We start from the raw sequence: 13,913 nt of genomic DNA on the forward strand, positions 1-13,913 counted from the left end.
TTTCTAACTTGTGCTATAGTTTTCAGTTCCAGAATGTTTTGGTTCTTTTTTTATGGATCGAGGTCTCTTCTGAAACCTTCTACCTTTTTGTCTCTTTCTTGAACTCATTAACCATAGTTGTTTTGAAGTTCATGTCTAATATTAAGACACTTTTTCTCCATTGACATTTTCCCCAGTCTCTTTACCCAGCAATACAACTGCCAGTGGATGACAGGGCACAGATACACAAAATGAAACTACTGTATAATAGGCAACTGACTTCCTGTCATACTTCCACAAATTCTTCTAAAAGTTAGGATACTTTTTCCTTCTATCATTATCATTATGTAGATATCAAAAGAAATATAGCCAAAAGAATAAAAAAACAAATAACAGCTTATTATGTATATGGCAAATGCAGAAAGCAATAAATTGTGTATGGCCTAAAACAATATTAATCATCCAGGAAGTCCTCATTGACAACAACAATAGTAATTACTATTGTGTTCTTAATATGTGCAAAATTGTTCATGTGCATTATCTCATTTATTATTGAAAAAATTCTAAGAGCTAGGTACTGTATGGGAATACCTCTGTGCCACCCTGACAATCTTCCACAAATCTATGTAGACCACACAAAGGCAAGATGCAACCACAGCAGACCTAAGCCTTGGTAGAACATCCCATGACTCTCAGACCATGAGAAGATAGGTGGTCTTGCAAAGAATTTTTTTATTTTTTCTAATGTTTATTCAATTTTGAGAGAGACAGACCATGAGCAGGGAGGGGCAGAGAAAGACAGACACAGAATCTGAAGCAGGCTCCAGGCTCTGAGCTGTCAGCATAGCCCGATGCGAGGCTCGAGCCCACGGACTGTGAGATCATGACCTGAGCCACAGATGGGACACCCAATCAACTGGTCCCGTCTTGCAAAGATCTTCTAAAAAACCACTTCTCACCTTCTCTCTTGAGGGAGACTGCTAGTAGCATCCCTCATTCAGGTGAGACACAGAGTTTCCACTTACCCCTCTCAGGGTACAGCTGTAGCTACACAACTGCTTAGATGAAGTGTGGAATTGAACTCTTGACAACAGGGTACCCTACCATGTGTGCTGCATGTCATTTTGGCCCTCTGGTTTCAAGGTCATCCTGAAAGGGACACGGCAAGCTGACACCATTAATGATTTTTTTTTCTGTCTATATGTAAGTAATAAACCATTTGAATCTACCTAGGCTTGTTGCTTCTTTACTAACTGAATCTGTCAGCCCACCTGAAAAATGTTTTTTTTGTTGTTGTTTTTCAGAAATAAGTTTAGAAATAAAAGCAAGGTGTCATAGTTTGTATGTGGACTGACCTCTAGACCCATGCTCTTCAACATTTCTTTATACAGCCTTAGCTTGAGATTTAAAAATATGCATATACACATGCATATACACATACACACACACAACTTTCTAAGAATTAACAATCATAGTTACATTGCTTTAACATCACCATGGATAAGTATATAAGCACATATTCTTTTACTCAATCACCTTCCTTACAATAGCATAGGACCTACAAATATGCATACATGAGGAAAAAAGTAGTAAACTCCAAAATATACCTTTTCTCCCATAATGACAGGCAACAAATGATCCAACAAGTTGAATTCAGCCATGAAAATAGTACAGGTACATTTGAGGAGAGTAATACTTGTATGTCGGGTAGGAATATATTCCTCCAAAGATGCCACTTCTTCAGGATTCAGTGTGGTTTCATTTTCATCCTTAATATCTAAAATGAAATAATACAAATATATAAAAAATTATTTTAAATTTTTTTAAATGATTAACTGGTTCCCAAATTTTAAGGTCAAATTGTATTTTTCTTTTCAACAATGAAACAGTTGAAAAATAATATTAACTTTAACAAATACAAGTTACATTACTATAGAATATAAATTTATGTCTTTACTATATAAAATTTACATATTTTATTTTAAGATATTTTTAATATTTTAAAGAAATTTTTAATCTCTTTTGTTAAAAAAATAACAGCTTCTGTTCATTAAAACACCATTAAGATAATGCAAAAGCAAGTCACAAACAGGGAGAAGATATTTGCTGTAGATAGATAGATGGACTCAGAGCATACTATCAAAGGACTCAGAGCATACTAAAAACTGTTTAACGCAAAACCACATAAAAATCATTAATGAACAATTCAATAGAAAAATAGGTGAAAAAAACATCTGAACAAGCAAAAGATAATATATCCAAATGGACAAAAATTCTATCAAAAGCTAGATAATATCATCAATTATCAGATAAATGCAAATGTAATAGCATTGCAACCCATTAGAATGGTTAAAATGAAAAAGACTACTACTAAGTGCTGGCAAGCATGCAGCAAACTTTTTACATAGCCACACAGCAAATATTTATGTTTGTGGGCCATATAGTGTGTCGCAACTACTCAACTCTGCCACCGTAGCACAAAAGCAGCCACAGACAATACAGAACTGAATGAGCATGATTATGTCTTAATAAAACTTTACCTATAGAAACTGAATATTAAATTTCACATAGAGTTCATGTGTCATAAAGTGTAATTCTTTTTTTTTTCCAACCATTTAAAACACAAAATCCATTAGCTCATCTGTTGCACAAAAAGAGGCAGTAAGTCATAGTTTGCCAGCCTCCAATCAAGAGCAATTAAAACTCTTCAAACCTCTGATAAGAGCATAAAGTGGTTTAACCACTTGGGAAAACAGTTTGGAATTATCTTCTAAAAGTGAACATATGCAATCCTTGTACCTAAGTGATTCCACTCTTCCATGCCCAAAAGTACACATTTACCAAAAGGCATGTACTAGAATGTTTGTGGCATCACTATCATAATAACCAAAAACTAGAAACTACTCACCAACATAATGGATAATTAAGTTATAGTATATTCATATAAAGGGATACTATGTAACAATGAAATGAATCTCATAATTTAAGCTCAAGCCAGTGACAAAAGATACATACTGTGTGATTCCATTTACATGAATTATAAAATAAGCAAAATAACTAAATCCATGTTAAAAGTAAGGAGAATGGTTTCCCTTGGGGTCAGAGGAGTAACCAGAGGAGAGCACAAAGGGGACTTCTGAAGTGCTGCTAAATCACCATTTCTTAAACAGTTACACAAATGTGGTTAAGTCTGCAAAATTCACAGAACTATACCCCTACACATTAATAGTTTAAAAATGGAGAATTAAGTACTTAAGATTAAATACATATGCACTCATATCAAGTAGCTCTTACTTTGCACAGTTCTGATATGTATGAATGAATTTGTTATCTTGTTTTAGTTAAAAATGCCAGTTCCCCCCCAAAAAAATAGTTCAAGTATCAGTTACCACAGTATAATAACTACTTAAAGTACAAGACTTACTACTAGTTCTTCTTTCCATAAATCATAACATAAAGAAAAAATGTGCATCATGATCAGTGATCAATCATGTCACTTCTTTCAAAGTCTGTCAGGTTTGGTTACTGGTATCTCATACCTGTTATTTAACTATGTATAGACAGCAAAGCATGTAGTTGTATCGCCTCCTTGTTTACCAGTGATAAACCTATGTGACATTTTGCAAAAATGTATAATTTAAACAGAACTGCCAATCAAAGATGAAAGTGCAGCAAAGAAACATACTGGTAACATACAAGGAGTTAGGGAAGAAACAGGTGACTGTGGGAATATCAACAGCATATCATTGGAAAGACTCTTGCTATGTAGCTAGGGGAACTTAGTGAAGAAAAACTGATGTTGACGAAGAAAGTGGTTGTGATAAAAAGAATGAAGGTATCTGAAGATGTCCCAGAAGATACCCCAAACAAAACACTTCCCATTAAAGGAACTCTCAGAGGTGTTCACAACATTGAAAGTGTACAGGAATCTAATCCAAACTTGGAAGTGTAACAATTTGCTAAAATACAGGAAAGATGATTACTCTATATTCTAAATTCTATGACAAGCACCATTTAAACTACTCTTTTTTTTTTTTACAAAGAAATAAAACTCTTTCTTACTATTCTCTTACTATTCTCTTTCCATTTTTTTTCATTTCTATACATTTATACCAATAGTAAGAGAGGTTTTCGTGTTTTGACAGAAATATCCAAAAGTGTGAAACAATTTCAATTTGTGCATACACACACACAATCATGTTTTTGAGATGATAAACGGCTTCAGATAAAAATTCATGTTATTATACGTGTGTGTGTATGTGTGTAGGGCATAATTCCACTGTAGAAGAAACTGCTAATTACAACCTTTCTTTTAGCAACAAAACCCTCTGAACTTTAGTATTGAAACTCCCAGAAACTATACTTTCCAGCCTCCCCTGACGTTAGCTATAGGGACATGTTACTAAGTTTTGGTCAATGGGTGACAGAGCCATATTATGAAATGAAACTACATACCTACCATTTTCTCTTGTTCCCCCTTTCCTGTTGATTCAAATTCAATATTGTAATGGTGGGCCAACACTTACCATATAGAGGAGACGTGTCTCAGAGAATGGTAGAATAACAAGACAGAAGGAATTCTGGGTCTAAGACAACCTCCTGGAACAGTTACCCTAATCCACTAGAGCACCTACCAGCTTGGACTTTTACATGAGAAAAACAAATTATGTACTAATTTTTATGCAAACCTAAGTTTTCGTTTCTCTGGGATAAATGCCCAAGAGTACAGCTGCTAGGCTATACGGTAGCTGCATGTTTAGTTTTTAAAAGAAACTGCCAAACTGTTTTTAGAAGTGGTTCTATATTATAAATTCCCATCAGGGATGAATGAGTGATCCAGTTTCTTCACATTCTCCCTGACATCTCCCAGTACTATCACTGTTTTTTATTTTAGCCATTCTATACATATTATCCTAACACTTCTAAGAGTGCCTGTAATGGAGTAGGCGTTCAAGCAAGGTGCAAGAAATGAATGCATAAATATGTCAAGCACTTAACTATGCACTAGGCACTGTGTTATATGCTATTACATGCACTAAACTTTAAAAGTTGGTCCTATTAGTGCAACATTTAGAATAACAGTAAATTGCAATGATAAAAGTCAAATAAAGAAGTTCGAACAACAGCAAAAGTTTATTTCATTAACACAACAATCTGAGTCTAAGGGACCAAGAGTTGACATAGTGATACCATGCTACCAAAGACCTAGGTTGATCCCACCTTGTTCCGTCATCCCAGAATGCAGCTTTCATCTCAGGGTCTAAGCTAGCAGCTCCAGCTCCTGCCATTTTAATTTTTTCCAGCCAGAAGGAAGGGGTAAAGGAAAAAAGGCAGGCTTGCATTTTTCCTTTTAAAGTCATGGCCCAAAAACTCACATAAACTTCTGCTACTATCCTGGTAGCCAGAACCTTGAGGTATAGGACTATACTTGGGATATATGGATATATCATCTTTATTTTATCATAAAATTTCTATCACAGAAACTTATTTTACCATAAAATAAGAGGATAACGGATATTGGGGAGACAATTTAACCATCTCTGTCACAATAATTAAACTCATTAGAAAGACAGAGAAATGGAAAAATCAGTAATGTTCCTTAAATTCCCTAAGGTAAGAAGGAGTCAGAATTCAAACCATAGTCTAACCCCCACAAAGGTCCTTTAATATGCTATTATGTCCTACTCTCGAGTGCTGTATTTTAGGAAACTATGATACCTTCATGCCATGTAGAAGAATTAGGTGTACAGCAATTCTTTTTTACCAGTAAGACCTCAGTCTCCTTAAATGCTAAATTTGTACATTTAGAGTCCATCTTCATGTCTGTTCCTTAGAATCCAATTAAGGGAAGAAAATTATATTTCAGGAATATATACTGGAAAGAGTACCAAAAAGGTGTGGCAATGAAATACTGACAATACTGGCAAATAAAGTACTTATTACAATTTCAAATCTTGACCTCTCCCATAACTTCTACACACATGTATATTCTTTAAATTAACTAAATCCATGAAAATCAAATAGGCAAACTACCTAAAAAGTGTAATTTAGCCAAAATAGAACAAATTGGATTATAAAATCATTCAAACCAACTACCAGAGATTTAAAATTAAGCCAAAAACCAACCTGGTTTTAGTCCACTGTACGGTTCATATTCATGTTCCAATGCACAAACAATCATTTTCAAAATTCGATGCACTGCACTGCTATCCAAACGAAAGTCTAGAGGAACCTATAACAAGGCTTTTGGTAGACTTCTCCTGAACTACTCCCATATCTTCACTTTTCCCTGAAGAAAAGTTCTTGTTGATTTGCAGAACCTATAAAAAGCCAAATGTTACATCATATTTTAAGCAATCAGATATACCAATTTAAATATTACTCTTTCTTATCTTTTTAGCTTATAGCTTATGCCTTAAACCCAATTCTTCATTGGCTGAATACATGGAACACTGACCATATATATTTTTCTCCATACCGATGGGACAGTATTACCATCAAAAAAAATTGATTCAGATAAAAACTATCCCTGTAATCTATTTAATATTACAAGAAGTGCTATAAAACTCGAACAATCATTCTTAGAAAACTATTCTCTAAAATCGAACTGGCTAATATCCAATAATTCTATACACAATACTATTACGTTGACTGGAAAACATGAGCGGAGGAAGTTGCATTTTACTCTTTTGGAAGTTTCACTGAAAAATAGATTGTTTACAATTACATGTTCACAAGGTACTGTGAGAGTTGTATAGTTGACCATGGAAGTGAACTAGAGGTACTACCTGCTTTAAACTTTTTCCAGAATAAAATTATTATGGCCATGATTCATAGTGCAGAACCCAAGTTCTTCAATCCCTTATCTCCCCATATATTGAGGAGGAACCAGAGGCTATCTTCTAAGAAAAATCTTGGCTCTACCTACAAGTATTTCTCCTTAACATGCACACTCCTTATACTAGAGATTCAGTTTTAATACATAAACCATCTGTTATAAGTGACAACATATGGTAATTTATAAATCTTTTTTTATTTTTTTTAATGTTTATTTCTGAGAGAGCAAGAGAGAGAAGAGCACAAGCGGGGGAGGGGCAAAGAGAGAAGGAGATACAGAATCCAAAGGAGCCTCCAGACTCTGAGCTGTGATGCTGACACAGACCCTGATGCAGGGCTCCAACCCCACAAGCCGTGAGATCACGACCTGAGCCAAGCCAGACGCTTAACCACCAGCCACCCAGTAATTTATAATTCTTAAGCCATTCTTAGTTTATTCAAACAAAATAGGAATGTAAGGCTTCCCAGCACTAATACCTTTAGAATCTAGAAAGGCCCTATTAAACACAAAAGTTCTGGGGGCGCCTGGGTGGCGCAGTCGGTTAAGCGTCCGACTTCAGCCAGGTCACGATCTCGCGGGTCCATGAGTTCGAGCCCCGCGTCAGGCTCTGGGCTGATGGCTCAGAGCCTGGAGCCTGTTTCCGATTCTGTGTCTTCCCTCTCTCTCGCCCCTCCCCCGTTCATGCTCTGTCTCTCTCTGTCCCAAAAAAATAAATAAACGTTGAAAAAAAAAAATTAAAAAAAAAAAAGTTCTGTATCTACACCTTCCAATAACTTTTTCAAGAATACATTTCTGTAATTTTAAACAAAGGAGTTCAGTTCAATCTTTAGTCTCAGTGCCACAGACAAAAAAGAAAAATTAATTATTCGTATATTAAGGTGGACCACACACAGACTTAACTAAAATCAAATAAAACATACAAAGTTAATCTTATACATGATACGCATATATAATATATAAATATACATAATAAAAATATAACGCATATAGACAAATAATACTGAGTCACATTAGAAATTAGGTAGAAGGGCACCAGGATGGCTCAATCAGTTGAACATCCAACTTCAGCTAAGATCATGATCTCACACATTAATGGATTCAAGCCCCACATCAGGCTTTGCGCTGACAGCTCAGAGCCTGTTTCAGATTCTGTCTCTCTCTCTGCTCCTCCCCCATTAGCACTCTCAAAGTTAAATATTAAACATTTCTCTCAAAAATAAACATTAAAAAAAATTTTTTTTAGGAATAAATAACATGCCATTCACATAAAGAATCACTGCCTTCCAGAGCTAAGCCAGGCAAACCTGTTAGGAAGGGTAACTTGAAGACAACAAAAAAATTTTTGGTTATAAATCACAATATACAAAATCACAGAAAATGTTCTGCGTTGAGTTCCATAAGGGCTATCAGGCTTCCTAAATGAACTTAATATTATCAGAAGACCCTTTTTTTAGTCATCAAATTGTCTCTAAAGTAATAGAAGCCCATAAGCATCTTTTTTCCAGGTAATACAACTTGATTCCAAGGCAGTTTAAATTTAGATGCCAGTGGCTTGTCTGAAATGTAAAACTGCAACAGGCTTTTTGCTAAATCTTTTCAGCAAGGTATTTACTGAACCCACACTCAATACGTTTGGGTCAATCCAGCCCCCTGAATGTTTGGCTACTCTTATTAAGAGTCAACACAACATCCACGTAGCCCAATGAAAAGAAAGGATTTACCAGTCTCCCTGGGACAGCTAGAAGCAACAGCATCTACACTACCCCTATCTTCCTATATTTACTTTATACCTACTGATAGAAAACCATTCTTCTTCCTATTCTGCAATCTATCAAAACAACTCCACCAAGCATTTGTACTGTCAATGTACACATATTGTCCTCTTTCACTAGAGATTCACCTACTTTCTTCACCCACTGCTTCTCATTTAAGTTTGCTTGTAACTTCTACCTTAGGAGTCTTTTTTTTCTTTAAGGAAAAAAGAGTCTGTTTTAGCTCTACTCTATGAGCTAGAAAATTAATCCCTACCCAAAATAATGCAGGAATCAAGAATCCTTCTATTCCAGCATTCCTTTCAATTAATACCAACACTGTCCCAAGACATCCAGATTCAAATAGGCAATGAACCATGATGCCTCTCTCTCATCCTTTCCCTCAATCCAGTAACGGAAGTATTTCAATTTTATAGTTCTCTAAAATTTTCCTTTTGTAGGTTACATTTTCATCTATCTTTTATTTTAGGTCCATAAAAATATGTGCAATAATTGGGGCGCCTGGGTGGCGCAGTCGGTTAAGCGTCCGACTTCAGCCAGGTCACGATCTCTCGGTCCGTGAGTTCGAGCCCCGCGTCGGGCTCTGGGCTGATGGCTCAGAGCCTGGAGCCTGTTTCCGATTCTGTGTCTCCCTCTCTCTCTGCCCCTCCCCCGTTCATGCTCTGTCTCTCTCTGTCCCAAAAATAAAAAAAAACGTTGAAAAAAAAAAAAATTTAAAAAAAATTAAAAAAAAAAAAAAAAACATGTGCAATAACTTCCTAAGTTAAAAAAAAAAAAAACTAGAAAGGCACTAGTCATAGTAACAATATTCAAACAGTTATATGAAGAAATATTTCAATTTAGTTTACAAAACACTGAGTGCTTCAGGCAGCATAACAAAAAACTGTCAGAAGATTGCTTATCATATCAAACAGTAGCACAGGAACTTATTAACTGAATTTTATTTATATGCCATTTCATATGGGGTAAAGTACTAACTGCTACATCATTTATCACAACAAAAATAAATGTAAGTTTTTTGTACTGCATACTAGTTTTCTTGCATTAATTAGAATACTGTGATGAATTTTAAACACACCAATCAAATCTAGCTTCAAAATTTCAGACTTGGGGCGCCTGGGTGGCGCAGTCGGTTAAGCTGTCCGACTTCAGCCAGGTCACGATCTCACGGTCCGTGAGTTCGAGCCCCGCGTCAGGCTCTGGGCTGATGGCTCGGAGCCTGGAGCCTGTTGCCGATTCTGTGTCTCCCTCTCTCTCTGCCCCTCCCCCGTTCATGCCTGTCTCTCTCTGTCCCCAAAATAAATAAAAACGTTGAAAAAAAAAATTTCAGAATTAACTACAAACGTTGTGAAATTATTGGTTTAATATGTATTTAGATACTTAGATTAAATTTAGGGTACTTTTTGATAATTTGGACTATACAAACAAATAAATGTCCAACTGACACCAAACCAAGCATTTTAGATAAAATATTTCTTTAAACTGTTTAATATTAACCTCTTGTGAGAATTCAAATACTTTCTTAGTTCACTCTACAAATTTCTTGCTTCAAGTAATCAAAGAAAGAAGAAATCTGAACACAGTAGTTATGAATGCAGGCTGTACAGTCTGACTGGCTGGGTTCAAATCCCACAGAATAGGTGTATAATCTGACCAAGTTACTTAACTTATCTAGGACTGGCTGTTTTCATCACTTGTAAAATGAAGATAAGGTTATCTACCTTTAGGGTTATTATGAGGACTAAATAAGTTATACATGTGAAACACTCAAAATAGCACCTTCCATTTAAAACCATTTAATAAATATTCATTACTATTATTATCACCATCATCACCACCACTGTATTATAAATGAATATAAAACCACAATGAGAAACAAACATAAACACAGTTACCTAAAAGCAGGCAAGGAATAACAAATTATTTGAATAAATGAATACATTTTCAAGTACATGCGACATTCACAAATTAACAGTGAAATTTTATCAAAAAATATCCCTGTTTGCATAACTGAGAAAGTAGATGTGTAGTAGGAGACCAAAAACAAGAAGTAATTACCACAAATCTCACAACAGCAGTTTCCTCTGCTGAGGCAGGGAGGAGAATGTGATTAAAAAAAAAAAAAAAAAAAAAAAGAACACACAGAATGCATATTGAATACAGACACTGTCCTACTTCCTGGCTTGGTGTGGGGAATACACAGGGGTTTCCTTTATAATTCTTTGCTATTCTGTACATAAATGTATGTTTGTATGTTATGACCTAATAGTTTTGTTTTTAAAAAGTTAAGGACTAAGGGACGCCCAAGTGGCTCAGGCAGTTAAGTGACCAAGTCTTGATTTTGGCTCAAGTCATATCTCACGGTGTCATGAGTTTGGAGCCCCACATTGGGCTCTGCGCTATCAGCACAGAGCCTGTTTCAGATTGTCTCCCTTCTCTCTCTGCCTCTCCCCCATTAGCACTCTCTCTCTCTCTCTCTCTCAAAAATAAACATTAAAAAATTTTTGTTCGGAGGCGCCTGGGTGGCTCGTCGGTTGAGCGTCTGACTTCGGCTCAGGTCATGATCTCACGGCTAGTGAGTTCAAGCCCTGCGTGGGCTCTGTGCTGACAGCTCAGAGCCTGGAGCCTGCTTTGGATTCTGTGTCTCCCTCTCTCTCTGCCCCTAACCCACTCACATTCTGTCTCTGTCTCTCTCAAAAATAAACATTTAAAAAAAATTTTTTTTTAATTTAAAAAAATTTTTGTTTTAATTAGGTATAAATAGCATGCCATTCTCATAAAAAACCACTGCCTTCCAGAGCTAAACCAGGCAAACCTCTCTCTGTCTCCCTCTCTCTCTAACCCTTCCTGATTTCTCTCTCTCTCAAAAATAACAAATTAAAAACTTAAGGACTCAGATATTTATAACCATTGTAATATACTACTCATGGAAATGGAAATATGAAAGTTTAACAGTTAAAAAACTACCAGTTTCTCACACAGACATATATAAGCACTGTAGCAAATATAAACTGTTTCCACAGTAAATGTACAAATAAAATTTTCAGTGCTCAGTTTCCTTCCTTGAAGGACAGCTACTTGATATCCACCTAACAAGATACCTAATCCACAACCATGCATAAGACTCCATTCTAAGCCAGCAGAAACCTACCATTTTACATTTGGTAAATCCAACACTATAGCAATTTATAAAGTTCTTAGAACACAGACTTCTGAGTTGCCCTTTCTATACACAATTGGCTATTGAACATCTAGCTTCAATGTCCACAGGTAACTCAAAACACATCTTTGCCAAAGCACCTGGTGGCTCAGTCGATTGGGCATCCGACTTTGGCTCAGGTCATGATCTCACAGTTCCTGAGTTCAAGCCCCACGTGGGGCTTGCACTTGTCTGCACAGAGCCCGCTGCAGGTCCTCTGTCCCCCTCTCTCTGCTCCTTCCCAACTTGTGCTCTCTCAAAAATAAATAAAACATTAAAAGAAAAAAACCCTTTTTCCTACAAAAATCCTTTCTTGTTTCTATCTCCCTTAGTGGCTATCCTACCTCTGAGATCAAAATCAGATACACAATATAAATTTATCTTTAAATAAGCAATGCAAAGGCAGTGAGTGAAGGTTTATGCACAGAATTAAATCAATCTGAAACAGTGAGCAGCAGGAAGCCAGTAAAAAAGCGATTAAAATCTAAAGAAAACAGCATAATGGATGGTAACAGTGGAGTTTACAAGAAGTAAATGAAGATAGATTTTTGTAGATGAATGTTGACAAAATGTGTTGATGAACTGGATGCTAGGAAAGGAGGAGTGTGTCGTGAGGATCCCTAGGTTTCTGGCTTGAGGTACCAGAAGACAGAACAATGTTCCAAGATTGAAACTAAAAGAGAAGCAGTAGGTGGTCATAGGGATTTTAATAATTCCATTTGAACGTATTCACTTTTGAAGTATTTGTGAGACACATAAAGAAGTAAAAATGTCATGTATGCATTGGATATTTAATTCTAAACTGAAAGAAGTTTAAACTAAAATTACAAATATGTGCATGAACATATAGAAGGTACTTGGATCCACGGAAAAGAATAAAATAACTTCAAGAAAGAGTTTAGGGAAAAAAGTAAATCCAAGGTTTATCGATGAGAACAACATTTAGAAATCCCTTACAAAAAGAGGAAGCAGAAAATTACTGCTCTTTCCTTATGTTACCATCTAACAAAACTTCAAGATCCTTCAGATCAACTTCTCTGTGAAGTCTTAAACCCAACCATAAAATAGTCACTTTCTGACCCAGACCTCTCTTAGCTCTCCATTTATACTACTGTTCTTAACGTGCTGTATACTATAATCATTTAAGTTCATAAACACCACCTATTGGTTTCTTGAGAAATGCTTTGGTCTTCTTAGCATTCACCATATCTAACTCATCACCTAACATACAGAAATCAATTATTAACATATAAAAAATTAACAAAAAAATAAACATATTTTCGCTAAGCTTTCAATATGAAATAGAATAAGCACAATATAGTATATTGACATGCACATAAAATATCAGTTAAACTTTTAAAAACATCATTTGCTAATAAAATAAAACATATAATAAAATACTATGTATCCATAGTCTCCAGAAGCATTTATTTCCACTACTCTGCTTGAAATAACAGTTTTTTAAATAACAAGATCTACATAACCTTCAAAATGTATTTAATACCTAAAAGGAAATGTTTATGCTTTCGGACAACTTAATATAATATGAAATTTGATGTATCAAAATTTTAATACTTGGTACATAATAGAACTAAATCTAGTTGGTTATATAAAATTAGTTGGTTATATATAAGAAAGAATTAAAAATCTTGGGGCGCCTGGGTGGCGCAGTCGGTTAAGCGTCCGACTTCAGCCAGGGTCACGATCTCGCGGTCCGCGAGTTCGAGCCCCGCGTCGGGCTCTGGGCTGATGGCTCAGAGCCTGGAGCCTGTTTCCGATTCTGTGTCTCCCTCTCTCTCTGCCCCTCCCCCGTTCACGCTCTGTCTCTCTCTGTCCCAAAAATACATAAACGTTGAAAAAAAAAAAATTAAAAAAAAAAAAATCTAATAGGGTCTAAGCAAATGCTAACATGATATTAAAATTAAACCATTCCAGGGGCGCTGGGTGGCGCAGTCGGTTAAGGTCCGACTTCAGCCAGGTCACGATCCTCGCGGTCCGCGAGTTCGAGGCCCCGCGTCGGGCTCTGGGCTGATGGCTCAGAGCCTGGAGCCTGTTTCCGATTCTGTGTCCTCCCTCTCTCTCTGCCCCTCCCCTGTTCATGCTCTGTCTCTCCTCTGTCCCGAAA

General features: G+C 36.1%; 1 protein-coding gene across 2 annotated transcripts in view; it reads right to left on the reverse strand.

The window, feature by feature from the left end:
- Positions 1-13,913, reverse strand: part of VPS13B (vacuolar protein sorting 13 homolog B) — an 820,834-nt gene that overhangs the window by 701,668 nt on the left and 105,253 nt on the right. For both annotated transcript variants that reach the window (XM_030304021.2, XM_032591891.1), the window contains 2 exons: positions 6,106-6,299; positions 1,587-1,756 (listed from right to left, as the gene is read on the reverse strand). In XM_030304021.2, coding sequence (XP_030159881.1) covers positions 1,587-1,756; positions 6,106-6,160 — 225 coding nt within the window. In that variant the 5' untranslated portion in view covers positions 6,161-6,299. The remainder of the gene's footprint in view (positions 1-1,586; positions 1,757-6,105; positions 6,300-13,913) is intronic.

This window comes from Lynx canadensis, chromosome F2 (assembly GCF_007474595.2).
Source record: "Lynx canadensis isolate LIC74 chromosome F2, mLynCan4.pri.v2, whole genome shotgun sequence".
In the NCBI taxonomy this organism is placed as follows: domain Eukaryota; kingdom Metazoa; phylum Chordata; class Mammalia; order Carnivora; family Felidae; genus Lynx; species Lynx canadensis.